The sequence below is a fragment of the Erythrolamprus reginae genome, chromosome 2 (genome assembly GCF_031021105.1).
Source record: "Erythrolamprus reginae isolate rEryReg1 chromosome 2, rEryReg1.hap1, whole genome shotgun sequence".
Taxonomy (NCBI): Eukaryota; Metazoa; Chordata; class Lepidosauria; order Squamata; family Dipsadidae; genus Erythrolamprus; species Erythrolamprus reginae.
In genome coordinates, this window is record NC_091951.1 from 52,289,744 (window position 1) to 52,316,444 (window position 26,701).

The 26,701-nt window shown below is 39.0% G+C and overlaps 1 protein-coding gene across 3 annotated transcripts in view; it reads right to left on the minus strand.

Annotated features, from left to right (window-relative positions):
- Positions 1-26,701, minus strand: part of CADPS (calcium dependent secretion activator) — a 526,173-nt gene that overhangs the window by 50,719 nt on the left and 448,753 nt on the right. For all 3 annotated transcript variants that reach the window (XM_070738156.1, XM_070738154.1, XM_070738155.1), the window contains one exon: positions 19,711-19,818. In XM_070738156.1, the coding sequence (XP_070594257.1) occupies positions 19,711-19,818 (108 nt within the window). The remainder of the gene's footprint in view (positions 1-19,710; positions 19,819-26,701) is intronic.

Consider the following 26,701-nt stretch of genomic DNA (forward strand, 5'->3'; position numbering starts at 1 on the left):
ATTTATGGGGATTTTAGTTTAGATTAGTGGGTTCATATTAATTGTATTTGTATCGCATTGTTCTTTTATATGTTGTGAGTTGCCTCAAAGTCCTTGGAGGAGGGCAGCATATAAATCCAATAAATAAATAAATTTGGAGTAGAATTGTGCAGGGAGACATGATTGCTATCTTAAGGGGACATTATGTAAAAGTTAGAGGAGAATTATTCCGAGTTGGGACAGGATAAGAAGTAGTTGGTTCTAATATTGGAAGTAGATTTTGGTTAGGCTGGTCAGGGAATGATTCATACTGGTGAAAACTATTCAGCATGGGAATATATTGTTTTAAGAGATGATAAATTCCCCTTCACTGGAAGTACTTAAGCAAAGAATGGATCCGATGGGGAATCCATAATTTTTGGTTCCGGCACAGAGCACATAATTAGATCCACTAGATCAGTGGTTCTCAACCTGGGGGTTGGGACCCCTTTGGGGGTTGAATGATCATTTCACAGAGGTTGCCTAAGACTATGGGAAAAGACAAACTTCCCATGATGTTAGGAACTAAAGCTTCTATTCTGGTGCCTTGGAACATATTTTTACAATCCGACCAATCAGGTGTTTGCAGTGGGGGTGTCCCTCTAACCTTCCTGCCAATCAGCTTAAAGCTCTGTTGGGAGAACTGGTGCTAGACTTATGGTTGTGGGGTCACCACAACACGAGGAACTGTATTAAGGGGTTGCGGCATTAGAAAGGTTGAGAACCACTGCACTAATAATAATAATAATAATAATAATAATAATAATAATAATAATAATAATTATTATTATTATTATTATTTATTAGATTTGTATGCCGCCCCTCTCCGAAGACTCGGGGCGGCTCACAACAATAACAAAAACAATATAATAGTAATACAAATCTAATATTAAAAAAAACTATATATAAAACCCCAACAATTAAAACCATACAACACATGCATACCAAACATAAAATATAAAAGCCTGGGGGAGGTGTCTCAGTTCCCCCATGCCTGGCAATATAGGTGGGTCTTGAGTAATTTGCGAAAGACAAGGAGGGTGGGGGTCGTTCTAATCACCGAGGGGAGTTGATTCCAGAGGGCCAGGGCCGCCACAGAGAAGGCTCTACCCCTGGGGCCCACCAAACGACATTGTTTTGTCGACGGGACCCGGAGAAGGCCAACTCTGTGGAACCTAATCGGCCACTAGATGATCTTCAAGGGCCCTTCAACTTTTGCTGTCCATTTTTCTGTAAACCGTCCTTCTATGGGAAAAAAACACTTAGGAATGTCTGATACTGTCCATTTTCCATTAAAAACAACCCGATTATTCCATGTAGAAAAGATAAAATATGTCAGCAGGACACCGAGTAACAGTAATCTGTCAGATTTCTTAGGATGCAGTTCAATTACAGTGCTGTTTACACTGATGTGGTCCCATTGACATATGAGAGTCTGTATCAAGGTAGAATGATTAGTGGAACAATCTTCTCTGGAAAGAAAACCAATTAACTGCCTTCACCAAATGTCTGCTGAAACATGAAAAGCTGTTCCAATAAAGATCTTTAGGAACAAGTAAAGCCAAGTGATAAATCTAGGTCTTATTTTATTAAGGGTCGATCTAAAATAAATTAGAGTAAATCCTACTTAAATTAATACTTCGTGAGGGAATAAACCTCCTGACAAATTATAGATGGCAATTCCTTACATAAATGCGATTCTTCCACAGAAATGAGGAAAACATTTCCAGTGTTAATCAGATTCTTATTTTGCCCTTTTCTTGATGCTAGAAATGCAGTTAAGTATAAGCTTAGAAAAACGCCCTGTGAATTGCACTAGATTTTGATGTTTGCAGTGCTTCTCACTAATTGCACGCGACTCTTCTATTTCTTGCAACATTCTGTGTGACCAAAGTGATAATTTATAATGTTGGATTTCAGGAGTCTTTACTGAAGCGCAAGCACACCTGACCCATAAGGATTTAGCTCAATCATTATGATTTTGTAGCATTTAACCTAAATGGGGCTCACTTTGGGAAGACAGAGTAAAGAGAGACCTTGAGTCACACTGGAATAGGAAAACAAGACATTTTATATGTGTGAGCTAAATCCAAGTCTACTTCAGTGAGCTAAAGCAGGGTTTCTTTTCAAGCCTTACTTCATCTTGCCTCCAGAGGTTGTAAATGCTCCAATACTGGAAGTTTTTAAGAAGATGTTGATAACCATTTGTCTGAAGTGGTGTAGGGTTTCCGGCCTGAGCAGGGGGTTGGACTAGAAGATCTCCCAGGTCCCTTCCAATTCGTTGTTGTTGTAGTCATCATCATCACCATTATTATTACTTTTATTATCTATGGCAGTGTTTTTCAACCAGTGTGCCGCAGCACACTAGTGTGCCGCGAGACATGGTCAGGTGTGCCGCGAAGCTCAGAGAGAGAAAGAAAGGGAGAGAGAGAGAAAGCAAGAGAGAAAGAAAGAAAGCAAGAGAGAGAGAGAGAAAGCAAGAGAGAAAGTGAACGAGAGAAAGAAAGAAAGCAAGAGAGAGAGAGCAAGAGAGAGAAAGAAAGCAAGAGAGAGAAAGAGAGGGAGGGAAGGAGAGAGAGAGAAAGACATAGAGGGAGGGAGAGAGAAAGAGAGCAAAAAAGAGAGGAAGGAAGAGAAAGAAAGAAGGATGGAGAGAGAGAGAGAGAAAGAAAGAGGAAGGGAGAGAAAGAGGGAGGAAGAGAGAAAGATATTTTTTTGTCCAAACTTTTTATAGCCCCCCCCCCCCCAATGTGCCCCAGGGTTTCGTAAATGTAAAAAATGTGCCACGGCTCAAAAAAGGTTGAAAGTCACTGATCTATGGAATGTTAGTCAGTTGCATTACTTAAGGGGGTCTCAAGTCCCAGTTTTTATGGCAGGGTCTGATTGTTTGGCTGAGCATTTTCATGAATTAAATTGCTTATATTTGCTGTTAAATCTTCTGAAGGCTAGCGAAACTCAGATCTTTCAGAAGGTTTTGGAGATTGATAGTGTGGAATTATTATTCCAAGAATGATCAAACTGTTTTCTATTGCTGTTATACACATTCACTTTGTTTATTCTGTTTGGCATTTGTAAACCGCAAGGGTGTCTCTTAGGATTAAAGCAGTCACTCACTCACTCATTCACTCACTATCAATCGAATGCCCACTGTAAACTGGAGAGAAACTGTGGCTCTGACAATTTAGCCTTCTCTAACCTGGCAGCCTTTAATTGCATTGTACTACAATATACAGCATTCCCAGGGAATTAATAGTAGGGTCAATTACCCAGTTGGGGAAAATTCACAAACCTATTTTTTTCTTTTTTTTTGGCAAAAGAGCTTAATTGCACCTAAGTATAGCACTTCATTTCCTGTACTTTCACAAACTATGTCAGAGTTTAAGGAAGGTGGTGTTTTTTTTAAACTTTATTTTAATCATGACCAAATTAAAAACAAAATATAACAAATCTAGCCATGGAAGCATAACATGCTTATGTGTAAATAAAATAAGGAACAGACTATTAACACCGGGACTAAAAATCAGAAGCTAATATTAGATTAAAAACGGAATAATAAAATTAATTGCCAGCTAAGTCTAAAACTAGATACTGAGTCATTGCCAAATAAATGAATAATGTAGAAATAAATTGTACAGTATGATCTAATAATCCAAAATACCTTTACTTTGGGACATTAATTAGAATTAATGAAACATTAAAAAGGAACTTCTGGTTCAACCAGAACTTGGCAAGTGAAACATTTCCATCCTGCGGAAGACCTGCCTGGGGCTGCCGGGCGGGAACAGAACAGAACAGAACAGAATTTGTCTTTGGTGCAGATGCTCTCAATATACATAAAAGAAAAAATACATTTGTCAAGAATCATGAAGTACAACGCTTAATGATTATCATAGGGCAGTGTTTCCCAACCTTGGCAACTTGAAGATATTTGGACTTCAACTCCCAGAATTCCCCAGCCAGCATTTGCTGGCTGGGGAATTCTGGGAGTTGAAGTCCAAATATCTTCAAGTTGCCAAGGTTGGGAAACACTGTCATAGGGTACAAATACGCAATCAGGAAAGTCTAGAAAGAAACCTAGACAGGGTCTGGAGCTTGTGGAGAGCAAAAAATGGATCTTCCCCACCCCCTCCAGAGGCTGAAAACAGCCTGTTTTCCCAACTCCTAGTGGACCCAGAAGGCCCAAAAGTAAGCTGGCTGGCACACGCATGCATGCCAGACCTGAGCTTCTGTGCCCACTGATATGGCTCTGTGTGACACTTGTGCTAATCCCCCCATTGCTATGTTCAAGACTACAATCTCTTTTTGCACTGTTTGGACATCATCGAGTTGTAATGCAAAACATATTGACAGCAGTAAGTTGAGAAACATTGCTATAAAAATTGCATTCAGCTCATTGACTTTTCAAATAAAGTTTATATTTGATACCCTTGGCATGTTGATAATCTCCTTTTTTCTCCTACATCTCTTTTTGTTTTGCTAATGTGTAGCGATATAAAGGAAGGGAAACATTAATCTTCCTGAGCAAATAACAGAAGGGCAGGAGGTAAATCTCCGGTTTGAATAGTATTTCTAGCAGGACAATGTCCTTTTTGAACAAAACAAGAATATTTTAAGCTTGGGACAAAACAGTCTCACTTGGTATGTTCTTTTGGATCAATTTACATTGGCTGGGTTCTGACAAAACTAAACATAAGATGATTCAAAGGTTTTGTATTTTAGTAGCATAACACTTGAAATCCTTTGAATGTTCTGGTCATGAAAAACAACGACAACTTAAAATAGGTTTCTTCTTGCCCTTTGTTTTTCAGGGATTCCAGGAATCACCAGAATAAAAGGGAGGCAATCTTTATTGACTACTACTTGCCACTCCATTTACAGAAAACTGAGTAAGAAGATTATATCAATATTTTAAACATCCTTTTAGGAAACAATTGCTTACATTTCCTGCAGAAAAAAGTAGAAAACAAAACACACATGCAATTTCCCCACACAAACTGCAAATTCTACACAGTAAAGAATTAAAAAGAATCTAACTTACCTACTACTGGTAGGTAGACAGGAATACAGGTAAGTGCAGTTTCCTCTGAGTGAAAGAAGCAGAGCAGAACAGCCTAATGTGGCCTTTTAACCCTGAGCCAGAAACCTAATAACTGCTGTTCCATCCTAGCACTTCACATATCACCCATCCTAAGTCAGTAGCAACAACAATATGATCAGGCCCTGTGATTCTACTACCTAAGTGACATTTTTTTTGAAGCCAAAATAAACCCATCAGCAGCCACAAAGCAAAATTCTAATGTCCATGCTTAGCATAATCTGAAATACTCAAAACCATGCCTGCCAATCCTGAATTTGATCCAAGAATGGGCAATAAAATAAAATAAAATAAATCATGTATTTTTATGGCCTCACAAAAAACTTTCAGGAGGAGCATATTTTATCCTTAATTTTGAATACAGGGCAAACATTTCAGATCAAGAACAATTTGCATACACCTAATTACATTAAATGGTAGCATATTAATTTATAGAGGAAAATGTTACAAGCTAAAAACATCAAGAACAAACAGAATAGATAGATGAAGATATACAGTAGATGAAGATATACTTCATTTACCAAGCTAGTATTTAATAAGAAAGCAAATAGAGTACAGTACAAGATTAAGCCTTATTTTACATTTTGTACACCATACCTAAGATTTACAAATGCTCACCTAGTTTTCCTGCAGGGGAGTTGTGTACACATCAATAAATTCACAAAAGAAAATGTGGTATGTCCCTTCTTGTCAACCAGTGAATGCCAAAGAAAACATAATCAACAGAAATAATAAGTATGCCCCCAATTTGTGGACTATAAACGTGGTAACCATTAAGCTGATTTATGGATCCAGCATATGAAGCAGAGACTGAAAGGATTTGTCAGTCTGTCTACTTTCTAGTAAAAAAGTGTGGTGTGGGAGAACCACTAGGATGGCTTGTTCTCAAGAACTATGAAATCCAAGGAATTTCATGAATTTCCATATGAAGTACTGGTGAGTCTACTAAAGCTCTAGTTTCATTTCACATGGCGATAGATTAGAAGCTATTGATAAAACTATTGCTAAGTTCCCGCTCCAGAAATGCAGGTCCTGGAATCTGAAAGCCTTCTTGCTCTCAGAGGACCTATGGGAAGTGAAGCAGAGCTGGGACATGGCTGAAATTTAGATGGTAGAAATTTTGTTTCAATGATAACCAGTCACAGGCTAAAGCACTGATTATTTTTTTTGATGCTGCCCTGAAAAGAACCAGCTAATCAATCAGTTTTGTGCTGTTTAGGGACTTCTAAATTATACTCCTATACATAGAATGTTTAAAACTACAGATTCATATCCAAAGATTCAGCTGTGAGCATGTATCAGAATGGTCAAACAACTGGCAACTTCAAATTTCAACCAACAAATGCTCTGTCTTACACATTGGCAAAAAGAATCAGAACAGACAATATAAATTTGGAGGGCATGACTTTATAGATGGCCTTCACTCTGTCAAGGACCTTGGAATACTCATATCTAATGATCTAAATGGCAGAGCCCACTATAACAACATTGCCAAAAAGGCACTAAGAGTTATTAATCTAATCCTGTGTAGCTTCTTCTCTGGCAATATTAAGCTACTAACCAGAGCATATAAAACATTTGATAGACCCATTCTTGAATACAGCTTACAGGTTCTCTGTCTGGAACCTGCATTGCATATCTGATATCAATACAATCGAGAGTCCAAAAATATTTCAGAGTCCTCCACTCTTCTGCTCGCAACGGAATACCTTATTCCACCAGACTTGAAATTTTGGGTTTAGACAGCCTAGAACTTTGTCACCTTTGATCTGTCCTAATTGACCACAATATCCTACATGTCAATGATTTCTTCAACTTCAACTGCAACAATACCTGAGCACACAATCGATTCAAACTTAATGTAAACTGCAAAAAAAATGACTTCAGCAACAGAGTAATCAATGCACTACATGACTCTGTGGTTTCTTTTTGAAACTCCAAAAACTTTAATCTTAGACTATCTAGAGTCGACCTCACCCCATTCCTAAGAGGTCTATAAGGGGCGTGCATAAGCGCACCATTTATTTATTTAGTTATTTATTTATTAGATTTGTATGCCACCCCTCTCCGCAGACTCGGGTGGCCATTGTGCCTACCGTCCCTGTCCTACTGTCCTATTGCCTAATTTATCTGTACTTACCTTGCTAATGTTTATGTTTATTCCGATATCTACTACCTTGTACATGCTTGACAAATCAATCAACCAACCAACCAACCAACCAACCAACCAACCAACCAACCAACCAACCAACCAACCAACCAACCAACCAACCAGTCCTGCTCTCAGGCTTCACTATGTACTGTAAGTCATGATTTTGAGACAGAGACATGTACTTATTTGGGAATTTATTTATTTATTAGATTTGTATGCCGCCCCTCTCCATAGACTAAAATAGAGGATATTGATTGATTAACTACATGTCTCTGTCTCAAAATCATGACTTACGGTACGTAGTGAAGCCTGAGAGCAGGACTAATCAAACAATTTGAGCTTGTGAAGATTGTCATAAAGGTAGTGAGGGAAAAAAACATGTTTGGAAATCAGATGGTTACAGAAATAAAGAACACGTGAAGACAAGCAGCCCACTCCAAAGAAGAGGCCAAATAAGCTGTTTTGTAAAGCCTAGCAGAAAACAAAATACAAAAGGATTTGAAAATGATTTACCTATATATTTGTAGCTCTTGAAGTTCTTTTTGTATGGCTTCCTAAGGTCCCCCCCCCCCTAAACAATATAACATGTCCTTGCATTTTATTTTTCTATGAGGTTTCTGATCTTATTATTTAAGGAGACATACAGAAACAAAGATGAGCACCACATCCTAGAATAGGACACAACTGGACAGAGAAATGTTTACCTTTTACCTTTAGTTTAATAAAAAGAAGGACTAGGGGTGATATCATAGCTTTGCTCCAAAATCTCAAGGGTTGTCACAAAGAAAAGGAGGTCAACCTATTCTCCAAAGCACCCTGAAGGCAGGATAAGAAGCAATGGATGGAAACTAATCAGGGAGAGAAGCAATTTAGAACTAAGGATAAATTCTTAATACAGCAATCAAACAGTGGAAAGACTTGCCTCCAGAAGTTGTGGTTGCTTCAACACTGGAGGATTTTAAGAAGAGATCAGGACAACCAACTGTCTGAAATGGCATAGGGTTTCCAGTCTGAGCAGGGGGGTTGGGCTAGAAGATCTCCAAGGACCCTTCCAACTCTGTTATTTTGTTAGCATATCTAGGCCCATGTTATACAACTGATTCTAGGAAGCAGCGGTGAAACGGTAAATCAATCCTTCTCTAGAAGCACAGAGCAGTTGGTTTCCTCGTATCAGCAGCCTATCATTGCATGATTAAGTTCTTACCAGACTTTTCAGTAAGGGCAACCTTTCTGATCTGGTAACTACTCAGAGCAAGCCAAATACACAGAGTCAATCTATGAACATTTAATCTCTGCAGAGAAGGCAGATTAAGGGTATAATTGACCCATATAATCCGCCTATCATCTCCAGTCAAATGCTTCCTACTTCCGGTTTAGGCAGACGGGCTGGGTGGGGTGGGGGCTATCAAACAAAGCAATCAGGGAGTACATATTACGGGGACTGTGGATCTCATCAAAGTTGGAGTTGGTTTTTTAATCACTGATCTCGAAGCTTGCCAGACTTAAGCAGATGAGCTAGCTGGTAAGCACATCTGCCTTAATCCTGATCTTCTGCTTGGAAAGGCTTGTGTCTTCAAGGAATATAAGAAGTGGGGAGCGGGGGAATAAATTAATTTTTGTTTAGATCTTTGCATTCTTAGGTGCTTCAGTGGATGATTTGATTTCTCATATCAGAAAACATGTTCTTTTTCTTTTAAGAAGTATGTTTGAGCATGGGACAGGCTATAGGATTAATCGCCTGGGCTGAGGAGTTAGAAAGGCCATCTGCACCATTTGGGGATTCTGTAATCAATATCCTATGAAATCCAGAGGCTCGGCTTCACGACTTACTTCCCTGTACTTTGTGGCCTGTTTTCCATATCCATAATGCTATATTCCTGCAGTACTGATATTAGAGCACTGCAAATTGTTTGAGATAGGTGCTTTAGAATCTGCAAGAGTGCAGATCAAGTTTTATTTCATTCATTCATTCATTCATTCATTCATTCATTCATTCATTCATTCATTCATTCATTCATTCATTCATTCATTCATTTGAATTCTATGCCATCCAATCCTAATGGGACTCAGGGCAGCTTACAACAATATAAAAATACATTACCCTAACCCTAACCCTAACTCCTACCCTCAAAACGTCGCTACAGAGCACTGCACACCAAGACAACTAGACACAAGAACAGTTTTTTCCTGTACACCATCACTCTACTAAACAAAGAATTCCCTCAACACTGTCAGACTTTTTACTAAATCTGCACTTCTATTTCTACTAGTTTTTCTCATCATTCCTATCATCCTTTTCCTCCCACTTAGGACTGTATGACTGTAACTTATTGCTTGTATCCTAAGATTTGTATTAATATTGTTTCTTCATTGCTTATTTGACCCCTATGACAATCATTAAGTGTTGTACCACATGATTCTTGACAAATGTATATTTTCCTTTTATGTACGCTGAGAGCATCTGCACCAAGACAAATTCCTTGTGTGCCTAATCACACTTGGCCAATAAAATTCTATTCTATTCCATTCTATTCTATTCTATAAATGAACCGAGGTGGTGCAGTGGGTAGAGTGCAGTACTGCAAGCCACTAAAGCTGACTGCTAGATCTGCAGATCACCGTTTCCAAACTCACTACCGACTCGAACTTGACTCAGCCTTCCATACTTCCGAGGTAGGTAAAATGAGGACCCGGATTGTGGGGGCAATATGCTGGCTCTGTTAAAAAGTGCTATTGCTAACATGTTGTAAGCTGCCCTGAGTCTAAGGAGAAGGACGGCATTAAAAAAAATGAATAAATAAATAAAATATTAAATACTAACACAATAAAAACCCCAATTACAAAACCCACAGAGCAATAATAATAATAATAATAATAATAATAATAATAATAATAATAATAATGATTTATTGGATTTGTATGCCGCCCCTCTCCATAGTCCAATCAACACACAAGTATGTTGCAATTCGACCGTGACAGGTGTAAATAGGCCTGCCGGCAAAGCCAGGTCTTTGCGGCCTTTCGGAAGGCCAGTAAGGTGGAAGCAGTTTGGACATCGGGAGGGGGGAGGGGGAGTTGGTTCCATAGAGCCGTGGAAGACACAGAGAAGGCCGTACCCCACAGTCCCACCAACCTGCATTGCTTAGTCGATGGGATCTGGAGAAGGCCAAACCTGTGTGATCTTATTGGTCTCTGGGAGGTATGTGGATAAAGATGTATCTTTCCAAAATCCTGTGGCTATCTCAGAAGGTCTCCTGGATTTCGCTACACGAGCATCCACACAACTTTTATTTATTTTATTTTATTTATTCAATTTTTTAATGCCGTCCTTCTTCTTAAACTCAGGGCGGCTTACGACATGTTAGCAATAGCACTTTTTAACAGAGCCAGAATATTTTCCCCACAATCCAGGTCCTCATTTTACCCACCTCGGAAGGACGGAAGGCTGAGTCAACCTTGAGCCGGTGATGAGATTTGAACCGCTGACCTACAGATCTACAGTCAGCTTTATCATGCCCTTATCACCTCGAGGTTCGATTACTGCAACGCTCTCTACATGGGGCTACCTCTGAAAAGTGTTCGGAAAGTGTTCGGAAACTCCAGATCGTGCAGAACGCAGCCGCGAGAGCCATCGTGGGGCTTCCCAGATTTGCCCACGTTTCTACAACACTCCGTGGCCTGCATTGGCTGCCGATCAGTTTCCGGTCACAATTCAAAGTGTTGGTCATGACCTTTAAAGCCCTACATGGCATTGGACCAGAATACCTCCGGAACCGCCTGCTACCGCACGAATCCCAGCGGCCGATAAGGTCCCACAGAGTTGGCCTTCTCCGGGTCCCGTCGACTAAAAATGTCATCTGGCAGGCCCCAGGGGAAGAGCCTTCTCTGTGGCGGCCCCGGCCCTCTGGAATCAACTCCCCCCGGAGATTAGAACTGCTCCCACCCTCCTTGTCTTCCGTAAACTACTTAAGACCCATCTATACTGCCAGGCATGGGGGATTTGAGACACCTTTCCCCCAGGCTTATTATAATTTATGTTTGGTATGTATGTGCTGTTTGGTTTTTCAAATTGATAGGGTTTTTAGTTTTTTCTTAATATTAGATTTGTGCCTGTACAATATTGTTTTATCGCTTGTTGTGAGCCGCCCCGAGTCTTCGGAGAGGGGCGGCATACAAATCTAATAAATTATTATTATTATTATTATTATTTAGTGGCCTGCAGTACTGCACTCTACCTGCTGTGCCACCCCGGCTCTTCTTCTTCTTCACATCTACTTCGCTTGGGCAGATAGACAGGAGCACCTTTGAAAGCAGGCGTGTGAACCTGACCTACGTTGTGGCTGCTTTGGTGATTCAAATGCAGGTACTTTGTATGTGGTCCCAGTCAATCAAAGGATTTGCACTGCTGTTAATGAATACAGTGGGTTTCATGACAGGATTAGGGGTGATTGAGATTTTTTTTTCTCAGAGTCAAGGGTGGTGCAAAGGCAAACTAGATGTGGCAGTAATTGTGTGGTTGGCCTTTAACTGTTAATTTTTCTTTATTGCAGGAAAGGGGAACGAGAGAACAAACTGAATTAAGGAAACTGTGAATTGCAATGATGTATGTCCAGAAAGGAAGCCATATAGCTACTATTTGCTATGAAAAATGAAGTTCCTTTGGTGCTATAGCCTCGCTGCATTGTTCACCTACTCTTGGATTCTTCTAGTGAGTCTGATCTACATTAGGCATTAAGACTCAGGGGTCCCCAAACTCGACAACTCTAAAACTTGTGGACATCAACTCCCAGAATTCTCCAGCAGGCTATGCTGGCGTTAAAATCCACAAGTCTTAAAGCTGTCAAGTTTGAAGACCTCTGTATTCAGGTATAATGTAGCAATAAACTTGTATATGTATAGGTATGTGCACAGTATATATCTGCACCATTGTTAGCATGCAATAGCATATGAAAAGATACAATAAGATACACTAAGACGCCTTAAACAAGATTGCCCACAAGATCATATGCTGCAACGTCCTGCCTGTTGGCGACTACTTCTGCTTCAACCACAACAGCACAAGAGCACACAACAGATTTAAACTTAATATTAACCACTCCAAACTTGACTGTAAAAAATATGACTTCAGTAACCGAGTTGTTGAAGTGTGGAACTCATTACCGGACTCTGTAGTGTCATCCCCAAACCCCCAACACTTTACCCTTGAATTATCTACAGTTGACCTATCCAGATTCCTAAGAGGTCAGTAAGGGGCGAGTACAAGTGCACTAGAGTGCCTTCCGTTTCTTGTCCTATTGCTCTCCTATATCTCCTATACCTTTCTTCTATTCCTATATCTCTTCTTCTATTCTTTCATTGATATGTTCTATTACTACATCTTCTTTTTCTATTATTTCATAGATATATTTTACTATGAGTATCTCCTCTATAACCTTCATCATGTATTTTACTATGTGTCTAAAACCCTCATTGTATATTGGACAAAATAAATAAATAAATAACATTCTTTTTGTTGCCTTTATGTAAACATAGGGAGATGCAATCTGTTTTTTTTTTTAAAGATAATTTTTCTTTAGTGCTTTTGAATCAGGATTGACTCTTGGCAGATGCAAGATCTGGATGAGTCCCTGCAGTTTTTTGAGAAGGGTTTGCCATTGCCTTCTTCCTGGAGCTGAGAGAGAGGGACTGGCCCAAGGTCACCCAACTGGCTTTGTGCCCAGGGCAGTTTCTAGCCTGATGCCTTAACCACTATGCAAAATTGGCTATACTGTAATATACTTGCATTTAAATATATGGCATGAGTCCTGGGTATCTGAGGAGTCATCTCACCCCAATGGACCTGTCCGCTAAGGAATTCCAGAAGGGGGTGGTGGTCAAGTAGAAAAGCCCTTTCCGCTGAGGTCCACATCCTGTGGAACTCCCTACCACTGGAGGTGAGAACTATTCCCACACTTTTGGCTTTCCAGAAGGTTGTTAAAACTTAATTTTGCCTGTTGGTTTGGGGCCTGGAAGAGGTTGTTCACTGCTGGAAGTGGTTGATGGGGTAAGAAGACCTTATCCCCATGCTGTCCATCACCTTGAGCCTACTTTTTTTTTTTGCAGAGTTTTAATAATTTTAATTTGCATAGTTCTAATTGCTTTTCTCTTTCTTTTGTTAAGATTTGTAAGCTGCCCGATGTCACCTTATTGGAGACATTAAAAATGTAATAAATAAAAAATTATGATTTATTTATGAACATCTACACTAATTTATTGATAAGTGAATAAGAGACCAACCTGAACAGCTTCTCCTTCTTACCCACTGAGTTCCTGCAAGTGGTAGGTAGGTGTGCGTGAACGTGGGCAGCCCCATTTGTGTCAATGGAATCTTTGCACAGGAGTGCAAGACAGCCATCATTCGCACAAGGGGAACTAGGCAAGTTGGTGCTGCTTCTGCAAGAGGACCTTTGCACCTGAGGTCAAGTGGGTGGCCACCATAAGTGCCAGATGGCTGCCACATGTACTTGCCCGCCCCCTGTGAACAGTTCTCTACAGGTTGCGGGTTGGTAATTGCCAGGGGTTGTAGACACTGTCTATACTGAATCTCCCATGTTGATAGGAAGGATAGGAAATGGGAAGAGGGAAAACTAATGCTTGACGGACATTGAAGATCAAGATGAACAAATATATTTTCAGTGCTTAGAATTTAGTTTATACTGAGGAAATATATTAGGTTCCCAGTCTTGCTGTTTAACTAAAATCAAAGATAAATAACATGGTTATATTTTTCTCCCTTAGGTTTCATCAGTAGATGCTTAGAGCACCACAAAGAAACTGCATCTCTACCAAATTCTTACCCACTTGTTTAAAGTTATAGACCTTGATATTATAGTGGGATTCATTAGCCACCATATGGGATCAGAATTCTGTCTAGGTCAGGGGTAGGCAAAGTTGGCTCTTCTATGACATGTGGACTTCAACTTGTTTTTATTATTTGGATTTATTTATTATTTGGATTTGTATGCCGCCCCTCCCCGAAAACTCGGGGCGGCTCACAACAAGTGAAAAGACAATCCAATACATAATCCAATTAATTAAAATATTATAAATTTAAGAAAAACCCCTATACTAACATACACACACACACACAAGCATACCATATATAAATTCAACGTGCCCAGGGGAAGATGTTTAGTTTCCCCATGCCTGACGGCAAAGGTGGGTTTTGAGGAGTTTACGGAAGGCAGGAAGAGTAGGGGCAGTTCTGATCTCCGGGGGGAGTTGGTTCCAGAGAGTCGGTGCCACCACAGAGAAGGCTCTCCCCCTGGGGCCCGCCAACCGACATTGTTTAGTTGACGGGACCCGGAGGAGGCCCACTCTGTGGGACCTAATCGGTCGCTGGGATTCGTGCGACAGAAGGCGGTCTCGGAGATATTCTGGTCCAGTGCCATGAAGGGTTTTAAAGGTCATAACCAACACTTTGAATTGTGACCGGAAACTGATCGGCAGCCAATGCAGACTGCGGAGTGATGGTGAAACATGGGCATACCTGGGTAGGCCCATGACTGCTCTCGCAGCTGCATTCTGCACGATCTGAAGTTTCCGAACACTTTTCAAAGGTAGCCCCATGTAGAGAGCATTACAGTAGTCGAACCTCGAGGTGATGAGGGCATGAGTGACTGTGAGCAATGAGTCCCGGTCCAGATAGGGCCGCAACTGGTGCACCAGGCGGACCTGGGCAAACGCCCCCCTCGCCACAGCTGAAAGATGGTTCTCTAATGTGAGCTGTGGATCGAGGAGGACGCCCAAGTTGCGGACCCTCTCTGAGGGGGTCAGTAATTCCCCCCCCAGGGTAATGGACGGACAGATGGGATTGTCCTTGGGAGGCAAAACCCACAGCCACTCCGTCTTATCCGGGTTGAGCTTGAGTCTGTTGACACCCATCCAGGCCCCAACAGCCTCCAGGCACCGGCACATCACTTCCACCGCTTCGTTGACTGGGCAGTATTGCTGAGCCAATCAGGAATTCTGGGAGTTGAAGTCCACATATAATAGAAGAGCCAACTTTGCTTACCCCTGGTCTAGGTAATGGAAGATGTTCAACTATCTTGCAAAACTTAAACCATCAGTATATACAGTGGAATTTTTTTCCGTTTTTTAAATATGATAGGGTTTTATATGCTTCTTTTTTAATATTAAATTTGTTTCACTATAATATTGTTTTTTATTATTGTTGTGAGCCGCCCCGAGTCTTCGGAGAGGGGCGACATACAAATCTAATAAATTATTAAATTATTATTAAATTATATATTCTCAAAGCATAGAATATAAATGAATATATCTGGCCCTAGATCATAACTGTATATTATAAATGATCCTTTCTTTGACACAACTCCTTCTCTGTGGCTAGAATTTTAATGGATAAGAAAAATTGTTGTATTTCAGTATACAGTTCTTGGAAAATAAAATTACCCTTATTAGATGCCAATTGTAGACCTTCACAATGTAATTCAGCAATCTGAACCAAATGTTTAATGGCTTTTTTCCATAATTAATTTTAAATTACAGAACAAATGTGGTTCAAGGGTGGACTGCACAGTAATATTTAAATAGTTTTCTGCAAATGCTAATATTCATTGAGAATAATCCTGCTATTTTAACCCATAGGAACAAGGCTCTATCCAGGGAATGAATATTATGCAGTATAAAATCAATGTTTTTAGGAATAAAAGGGGAAGAAAACAAATTAACAGTTCAGTAAATGTATTAACAACATCATTGATAAAAGGCCATTTAAAAAATATTCCAGGCAGGAAAGAATCAAAGGGAAAGAGAAGAGAAAATAAACACCTGTTGCTTTGGAGTTTCTGATTCTGAAATAAGCCAAGCCAACTTTGTCAATCGGCCAGGTTTTATAGGCATTAAAATGGCTACAAAATGGCTTCATCCAGCTTGATACCCTCCAGATCTTTGATAATTTGTCACTCAGCAGGCACTAGTGGAACTTGTAAACCAAATACATGGACAGGGCTGGACAAAGTCTGTTTTAGGATATCAAGAGAGGGATGAATTCGTGTATCCTGTGAAAGCTGAAGGTGAAAATGCTGATGTCATCGAAAATGGCAACAACCAAAATCCACATGAAACCAGTATATCATGACAAAAAGAATGTAATGATTAATTGTGCTTTTTCAAACAAGATGGTGACTGGGAAATGATGAGACACTGGGAATGATTTCATTTACTATAATTCTGCAGACCAGATATTACCACAATGTGTATGAACTAAATACTTAGGGTTTGGGGCAAAAAGACATCAGTATTTTTGAAGGAAAGTGGTCCCTTTCTAGTGAAGTCTTGTGTATATAATGGATGTTTTTTGGATTTTACAAAAAGCAAGGACCTCAATGGGCAAGGTGTTTATTCCCAAAAGGAAACATCAAGAATATTATAGGCATGGTTCTTAGTAGTACAATCAAGCCCAGACAACGGAGCTTCAAATAAAGCTCTCTGTGACCCTACACCATTGCCATAATGGGGCAGTTGGGAGTCTACATTCAAGCAACATTAAGAGATGTCCACAGGATGGGAACATAAACCTCAAAATAGTCAACTCAACCATGTGATTCAAACTCCTTCCTTTAAAAAAAACAATGTATGAAAAAAGGGCTGGAACTTGTAAGGTTGTGGCTTTCATTTTGACTTTATTTGACTTCCTCTTTGCAGACACTCCTAGAAATATTTCAAGAGTCACAGGTCCCCTCTCTATGCTTTACCACTTTTTTTTGGAAGTGTTCCTCAAAAGGGACACAAGCTGTGGCTCTAACCCACATATGGGCATAGATACTGGGCCCATAACCTGTTGAGCCGGAGGGAGTTTTGCGCACATGGAAGTTAACCCACCAAGTAGCCAGAGTTAACCACTATACCTAATTGAAGTCTTCAAAACACAGCAGCAGGCTTTCTTGTAAAAATATATTTTACTTTCTCTTTTATCAAACTGCTTCTCTAAATAAATTATCATATAACTCTTATTAAATCCACCTCTGCAACCACTAAGCACTAAGCACTAAACTACAAACCATTCTATAACAAACCACCTAGTAGCAAACCACTCTCTGTAGCAAACCACTCTGTAACAAAACCACACCCATACAAGGGTGTTCCTCCTTATATAGGTTACAGCCAATCAGGTTGCAGCACAATCAGCAAAGCCATGATTACATGCTGATTATGGCTTACATCAGCCTCTCCCATGGTTACAAACCATTTACTTGCATTGTGATACAGTAGTCCCTCGCTATACCGCACTTCACCTACTGCGGCTTCACTTCACCGCGGGTTTCTGAGGAAGCCGATCGGCAGATTTAAACAGCCCGCCGAACTTGATCGGCAGGTTTTTTTTTAAAAAAAAAATATCTAAAATTGTAAATACTGTATTTAAATACTGTATCTAAAATAAATACTGTGTGGGAAGGGTTTATAAACACTTAAAACAATGAAAACTACCAAACAATTACAATATAAATACTTAAATAAGTACTATTAGTCGATAAATTCCCCATCGCGGATTTCACCTATCGCGGCCAGGACTGGAACGTAACACCAGCGATAGGTGAGGGACTACTGTATTACCTTCAGGAATGAACCTATTTCTTACAGTGTTGTCCAGTCCAATGTATACCCGTATCTTCCTATGGGGTCTATAATATGGTTTGTAGATGTGCCTCAATTACCTTTTATAATACAGTTCTTGTTCTGCCTAGATAAAAAACGCATTTATTTATCAAGCAGCCTTTCCCTTTCCTCTATATAAATGATACCCAAGGCACTTATTAATCCCTATCGTGATACGGCTGTGATGTGATCGAACCGAAATATTTCAGATACTTACTCCATTTGAGAAGTTCAGGGCAATGGGCCGAGATACAAACTGGAAAATGTTCAGTGGAAAGGTTACCCCTGAAAAGAACAATCTCTGGAAATGTTTTGCTAACCGCATAATTTTTACAGAGAGATGGGGAGAGAGGGCTAGCAAGTCTGTAACCAAAAGAAAAGGATTCCCTCAAGTGGAAAGGTGATTTGCCTCTCACATTTAAACTATCTTAAGAGGAAAGGAATCTCTGGGGAGCTTTATGCATGAGTGAGGCATTCTCGATGGATATGGGTCATGCTAGTAGATATACACAGGAAGATTATTTGACTCCAATTCATGCCACTTGATATAATGTGATAAAACATTTGACATGGGAGATAAGTTCCATTTTAATCTTGTAGAGGGTGAGGGGAAAAGAGGACTGAACAAAGAGAATTAGAAGAGGCTTCAGTGGGAAGGAAAATGGGAATAAAGAGGAGAATCAATCATAAGAGGAATTGAGAAAATTTGGGGAAGGTGGACATGGCAGACAAACAGCTTTTCAATCCAAATGTAAGCAAGAAAACAAGTAAAACAAACCTGCAGAGAATCTGAATTGGGATACCAGAACACAGGGGAGGGAAGAGAACTTAGAGCACTGATAGCAAAGACAAAGGCAGATGTTGTACAATTGCACAAACACATACACAAAGAAACATGCATTCCTAACAAGTGACAGGAGCAAGAATATTAAGCACCTGCTGTAAGTTGGAATGCTAGGCTATAGAATTACTGTCAGAACAAAAAAAAAAAAAAGTATATTCAAGAGGGAGAAAAAAGCATCCGAAGAAACTGTGATATGCATGACATTCAAATAAAATTATAGTGAATTCTTTAAAATAGCTGGGTGCTACGTTCTCTTTTACAGTTGCAATTGCATCCAACCTCAAAATTAGCCTTATTTATTCCGATTGGAAAAATGGATACAAAAACATTCCAATATTTTCAAACTAATTTTTATATCGAAAGCCATACAACTATATTCCAAATCACAACTGTCTCTATTAATAAGGATATTACTACTACTACTATTAATAATGTATGTTAATTTTTTAATTTTTGGGGGGGAAAAAGAGTCAAATCATGGTTAAAGTTGCTGGTCCTTCAGCAAAAAGTTTTACTTGCAATCAGATCACAAGTACACTTTTTCCTGAAGGTGAATCTTCTCTCCCAGTTGGGAAACAGGGCTTTAAGGCTCAGAAAAATGGCAGATACATTCATAAGTCAGAGCCATAAGTATTGATTTAAGGTGCTGTTATCCTAAAATCTAAACAGAGGGAAAGTAAGTCAAGGGCATTAGAGTAAGGCATTAGAGGAGACAAGTAGCAGATAGGCTGAGTATCATTCAGATAAAAAGAAGAAAATAAAACCACAGCAATTTCCTTCAAAAATAAAGAGAAAACAACAACAACAAAAAAAAAAAAGGAAGAAAAGAGAATATACTATCATTAATCATTTCTCTCAAAATGTGACTTATCCTCCTGTCTCATTTTGTCACATTTTGCAGCTCTCCGTCTTGGCTCTCCCAAGCTGGAGGGGGCATTTACTTACATCAAATAACCTTTCTATATACATCTCCTCATTGACCTTATCACGCAGAATGTCCTGAGAATGGCGAACGAAGGTCACGTAGGCATCAGCAACATCCATCCCTGGTTTCTGTGTAGAGAAAAAGAGTGAGAAGGAGAGGAAATTAGAAAGGAAACGAGGAGGAGAGAAGCATGAACGTGGCATCTCTTCAACACAATCGGTTTATTCAGTGGTGAGCATCTTTCACTCTATTCTCCTCCTTCTATTTCCCTTCATATTACATAGAAACATAGAAACATAGAAGTCTGACGGCAGAAAAAGACCTCATGGTCCATCTAGTCTGCCCTTATACTATTTCCTGTATTTTATCTTACAATGGATATATGTTTATCCCAGGCATGTTTAAATTCAGCTACTGTGGATTTATCTACCACGTCTGCTGGAAGTTTGTTCCAAGGATCTACTACTCTTTCAGTAAAATAATATTTTCTCATGTTGCCTTTGATCTTTCCCCCAACTAACTTCAGATTGTGTCCCCTTGTTCTTGTGTTCACTTTCCTATTAAAAACACTTCCCTCCTGGACCTTATTTAACCCTTTAACATATTTAAATGTTTCGATCATGTCCCCCCTTTTCCTTCTGTCCTCCAGACTATACAGATTGAGTCTTTCCTGATACGTTTTATGCTTAAGACCTTCCACCATTACAGCTGAGGGACCTATCTTAGTTGACACATTGAGACTTTTTGGGATTCAGCTAAATCTTTCCGCTGTGTGTAGCAGGTGGCAAAAGCACCTAAGTATTTGCAAAGCTGAAATCTCTCTTTCTGTCTTTCTCACACCTTCCTTCTCTTCTTGACCTAATTGGCACAACCGATGTGGCTACATTATAACCTCTTTAGAACATCCTTTTCCAAGAAAATCCTCTCTATTTGGATATGAAAAAGAAAACCCTCAGACTTATTCAAATCTAATGGGCCAAAGGTTCTTGAAATATATTTTATATTCAGTTTTGAGTGCCCAATCAATACATATAATTAAAAAGAAAATATAGTTTGGAGTTATTGCTATATTTTCTCCCCCACACCACCAAAATCTATTACCTACCTGTCAAAAACACCAAAAACATTCAAGTGATAGATGTAGGTTGCCAGTATATAGATGCCAATGGAAACGAGATACCTTCCTTTAGGCCAAGGAAGGTAACCGACCTTTAATTCTAGCTAATTTGGATTAGATTTTTAAAATTGTAAACATATTTCCAATGCATTTGCAACCTTCCACGTGGGAATAAATCCTACTGAAAACAGCAAATTTGCCTTTTGAATAAGCAAGTATAAAACTCTTCCATTTGTCTCCTGCCATTACCGGAAAGCTGCAACACACCAAATTCCCTTAAATCTGAATGTATAAAGTTTGCAAGATATGTTATGATTGTGACAGTTTGCATTACATTCACCAGAAACTAATAAGGGGAAAAATTTAGGGGGGAAACCCCCAATCACTAAGTTACATGCTTTGATATAATGGAATCAAAATTCCTCTCAAAGGAAACCCATTAAAATGCTAAAATAAGAGTCATTATAAACGCTGCCACACAAATCTTAAATGTTGGTGGCACATGGGAAGTTTCATAATAACGGGTGTCATTACTTTTATTACTGTGTTTTGCTGCAGATCACAAAGTATCATTTCTCAATGAGATGTGATTGTCATCCACTGTAAATTGAAGTTAGTTAACACCCATTTCCTGGGTGAAAATTAGGAAGTTTGAGAAGCAGTAGGAAGATGTGTGCGTATCTTGGCGGGTGTGTGTGCACGCATGCACATTTGTGCACGTGTGTGTGTGTAGGTTTGTGTGTATAAACATAGAAATACAATTATCAAACAAAGGGCAATGATTGGCTCTAAGATGGCAGTAACATTTTTAACACCTACTGAAACAATGACAAGGTATTAATTTAAAAAACAAAACAAAACCAACAATGAGAACAATATACAGTACAATATGATGATGATATTTTTTCAAGGCAATTTCCAGCAAGTGAACTTCAATAAGGCTGTAATAAATAATTATAACAACAACGACAAAAACATAAATTGGATTAGTGCTGCAATTATTTAATTCTCAGCAACCAACTGTCCAGAATTAGACAGGAGAATAGTTGGTTGGTTGAGTTAAGCATTTGCCTAGATTGAAATGCCTAATTTTGCTTGCAGCTTGCTTCTTTCTGCAAAGAGTTTATTGATGTGTGTTGGTACGTATGGTATGGCTATGGCAGAGTTTCCCATTAATAATATTGGCAATTCAAATGGGTAGACGGAATGGCAAAGCTAAGCTAAAGATGTTGTAAACCCAAGGCGGTCATGATAAGCCTCCCTGAGTCATCTTGTAGAGGAGATTGGGTAGTATAAAAATTTAATAAATAAAACAAAATTAAAATTAAAAAATCTAGCTGTGAAACTAGATAAATAATTCCAATTGTCTAGTACTTTCTTCCTGTTTTCCTCTTTAGGGATGATATTTCTGCTTCTGTAAAGGAGGAGAGGATTTTTGATATTAAAGGAAGGAATACCTATTAAAAATCTGCTGATCTAGAAAAATGATAATATGGGAAATGTGATTTTAACATGCCTAAACCATGGCGTTCTTGTTTACTTTCCTTCCTTGTATGCAAAGCCATTATTAATACTGAGTTAATTGTTAAAATGGCTTTTTTCTGCAAGATTACTCTACCCAGGGAGAAAAAAATATAATTTGCCTATATCTACTTTGCTTTCGTTTATGTTAATACCATACCTGTTATAATGTACATGCTTTGCTAAATAAATAAATGAACAAACAAACAAACAAATAAAAAAATTGAGTTAGGGGAAAATTTATTTATTTATTTATTAGATTTGTATGCCACCTCTCTCCGTAGACTCGGGGCGGCCAAACTTTGCTTCCTTGTAATGTCCAGTGGAGGTGCTGCAGGTCTTTATCTCATAGACTGAGATGGAATCTCACTCTACTTTAAAGAGTGGTTGTGAAGCTAAAATAGGATAATATGGGGAATATCTCAATGGGCTTTATGAGTGAGCAGGACATATTTTAGATGACTAAAATGTAACATTATACAATAAAAACCAACATTTAGGACAAATGAAAAAATAAACCAAAATCATATAAAACATTTTTAACTTTCCCCTGCCTTTTCCCCATAAAGATATATTGAAAGAAATTTCCCACTCAGCCACAATTTATATAATTTATCTTTACTTTCTGTGCACCTTAATAAATATAGATACATGTACACACAATTTGGAAATGAAAATTTAGAGCAGGGGCTCTTATCTGTAAATCCTCAAAGTTGAACGCCTGCAATTGTCTCCCGCTTCAACAATAATAATCCCTGACTCCAACTTAAGTTAAAGTGCAAGTTAAATTAAGTTTAATTTAAATGTTAATTTCAGATATGCAGAGTGCTTTACCTGAGATCTTTGAGGACTCTTTGCAATCTAATCCAAGCTCTAAATAATGGGCTGCAGCACCATTTACTTTAAAAAAAAAGAAAGAAAAAGAAATAATAGTTATTTTGCAAAAAAGTCTTCAACTTTTCTTTTCTGCAAAATAACTATTGTATTGTATTGTATTGTGTTTTGCTGTACTGTACTGTACTGTATTGTATTATATTATGCTATGCTATATTATATTATGCTATGCTATATTATATTATGCTATGCTATATTATATTATAATATAATATTATATTATATTATTATTACAATTTACCCCTCACCATTTTCCCCACAGAAATTATTTCTGCCTTAAAGTTAAAAGGCTGTTTAGGAAAATGACAGATAACACATTCAAGATGGGCCTGTAAAGAATACAGAGAGAAATTTGCACTCCCCCACTTACATGAGTCTGTCAACGTAGCTTCTACAATAAAGTAAAATTAGCTCATGTAGCTGTGATTCCTATCTGGTTTACCCTGAATGGTTGACATCATTTTTGTTAGCATGAAAGTACAACCTCTCTCTCCCCCTCAAACACATATTTGCTTTACAGCCTGAGCTTCTTGCCCTATCTGCTATCCAACTGTGGGCTATGCTATCTGTTATTTGGCTGTTCCTTTGCCCAGGTTCCCAAGGTCTCCCAGTCCCCCCTTACTCATTCCCTAAAACATGCTTGGTCCTATGACATGCTTGGTCCTAGGCAGCGGTGGGCTACGAGCCGGAACACTAAATTGCGCTTGCCGCCATGCCTCGTAAGTTCTTGCGGGACCAGCACAATTTTGCTGCTGCACCCATGGAGGTAGCAAAATTGTGCATGGATCTGCAGGTAATACCTCGCTGAAACACAGGTGCAATTTTGCTACCTCCACAGGTGCAGCAGCAAAATCGCGCTGGTCCCGCAAGAACTTACGAGCCGCAGCAGCGAGCGTAATTTAGCGTTCCGGCTAGCAGCCCACTGCTGGTCCTAGGCATTATTGTCTTTCTTTTCTCATTCCCCAAGTCTTTGGAGATGGCCCAGCACCTCTGAAATCAGCTCCCTCTTCTGCTTTGCCTCTGTGAAAATTGGATGGCCTTTAAAAAGGTTATTTTAGTCAACTCTTTTTAAAGTAGGTAACTTTTAGAGTAAATTGGCTTTGGATTCACTATAGACACTGCAGTATTATAGAGTATCAATACATATGACTTTCAATACATATAGAGGTTGTATTTATTTAGCCTTAGTTCAGGGGTGTCAAACTTGTGGCCCGTGGGCAGTGAAGGGCCACCAAAATGTTTAATACCACACTATGGGCATGGCTTATGCAGGACTCCCTGTATTTTCTTTCAACATCTTTCAGTGCAAATTGGGTGCTCTGGGGTGGGGCTACATTTTCACTATCCCACTTTCTTTCCTCCCCCCCCCCAATCCAGGCAGTAGCCCACCCCTGCCCATGGGCCAGATGCGGCATATGCTGGCCACACCCATACCCGGTTTAGCAAAGGGGAAAAAAATTGTGATACATCACATGATGCTGCTGTGATGAGTTTGACACACATATCTTAGTTATAAATAGTTAATTTATTGCACTGATGATTAAGTTGTGCATTAGTTTTATTGGATGAAATGGATTACTATGCTTTCCTTTTGATCTGTACCAAGGCTTTGCAACAGTTCAGAAATTCCTCTTCCTCCTCTTCCTCCCTTGCCTGGAAACTTATAGCATGGATGTTTTATTTGGGTTTATATTCTATGCAAACTGCTAAGGTGTTTTCTTTTAAGTGATGGGACAGCAGTGTGATTGATTGATAGATAAATAAATAAATAAACAAAATAAATAAAAACAAACTAATAATAACAATAAGACTAATCATTTCTTATTACATTGTGCAACAGTAAAACAAGCTGTTGGAATTGTTTGCCATGGAATGTAAAACAAACATAATCCCGTTTCAACCCACTCATTCTAGCTTTGTTTGTCTACCACTTTAAACACCTGCTGGAGTCTGGATTGTGATGTAGAGCTTTTATTCATTTCAAACAATGTTATGTCAGGCTTTACTGTTTTTCAGGCCCTCTCCAATTACTTGGTCATTCCTGGAAGAAAGGGCACAAAACCCAAGGAAGCCTCCTGGCAAAGAAAGCAGCCCATCAGATTTGTACCCGGGAATAACAATGCAAATCGATCTAGTGCCAGTTTCTCTGGTTTTGAAAGACTAATTGAGTTGTTGTTCCTTGTTAGGAGCTCAAGGGTTTCCACATTGGCATTATTATGCTCTGCCTTGATTTTTTCTTTACAAAGTAATGTTTTTCCATCTAAAATGAAGAATTACCTCCCTGTTTCCTTCTTTGACCTCACATGCCTTTTCCTACAGGCTGATCCCATACTTAGCCTGCCACCATGTCAGTATTGGAAACCTTCACTACTTCAAGATGTTGACAATGACAATGTGATCCAACAGGAACTTCCTAGAGTGAGACTGCATTATAAACTCTATTTACTCTGATCTCCTTCTTCAGTTCTTCTCTCCTTGCAAAAAGGCCAGATTATAGCCAAATTTAGAAACATAGAAACATAGAAGTCTGACGGCAGAAAAAGACCTCCTGGTCCATCTAGTCTGCCCTTATACTATTTTCTATATTTTATCTTAGAATGGATATATGTTTATCCCAGGCATGTTTAAATTCAGTTACTGTGGATTTATCTACCACATCTGCTGGAAGTTTGTTCCAAGGATCTACTACTCTTTCAGTAAAATAATATTTTCTCATGTTGCTTTTGATCTTTCCCCCAACTAACTTCAGATTGTGTCCCCTTGTTCTTGTGTTCACTTTCTTATTAAAAACACTTCCCCCCTGGACCTTCTTTAACCCTTTAACATATTTAAATGTTTTGATCATGTCCCCCCTTTTCCTTCTGTCCTCCAGACTATACAGATTGAGCTCATTAAGTCTTTCCTGATACGTTTTATGCTTAAGACATTCCACCATTCTTGTAGCCCGTCTTTGGACCCGTTCAATTTTGTCAATATCTTTTTGTAGGTGAGGTCTCCAGAACTGAACACAGTATTCCAAATGTGGTCTCACCAGCATTCTATATAGCGGGATCATAATCTCCCTCTTCCTGCATGTTATACCTCTAGCTATGCAGCCAAGCATCCTACTTGCTTTCCCTACCCCCTGACTGCACTGTTCACCCATTTTGAGACTGTCAGAAATCACTACCCCTAAATCCTTTTCTTTTGAAGTATTTGCTAACACAGAACTGCAATACAATACTCAGATTGAGGATTCCTTTTCCCCAAGTGCATTATTTTACATTTGGAAACATTAAACTGCAGTTTCAATTGCTTTGACCATTTATCTAGTAAAGCTAAACCATTTACCATATTACAGACGCCTCCAGGAATATCAACCCTATTGCAGGAATATCAACCCTATTTGTACTGGTCCTTAAAAATTCTTCCACATTTGGACGTGTCCAGAAGTAAAAATATTTTGGATTAGGGTCCAGATATGGATTGAAAAAATGTTA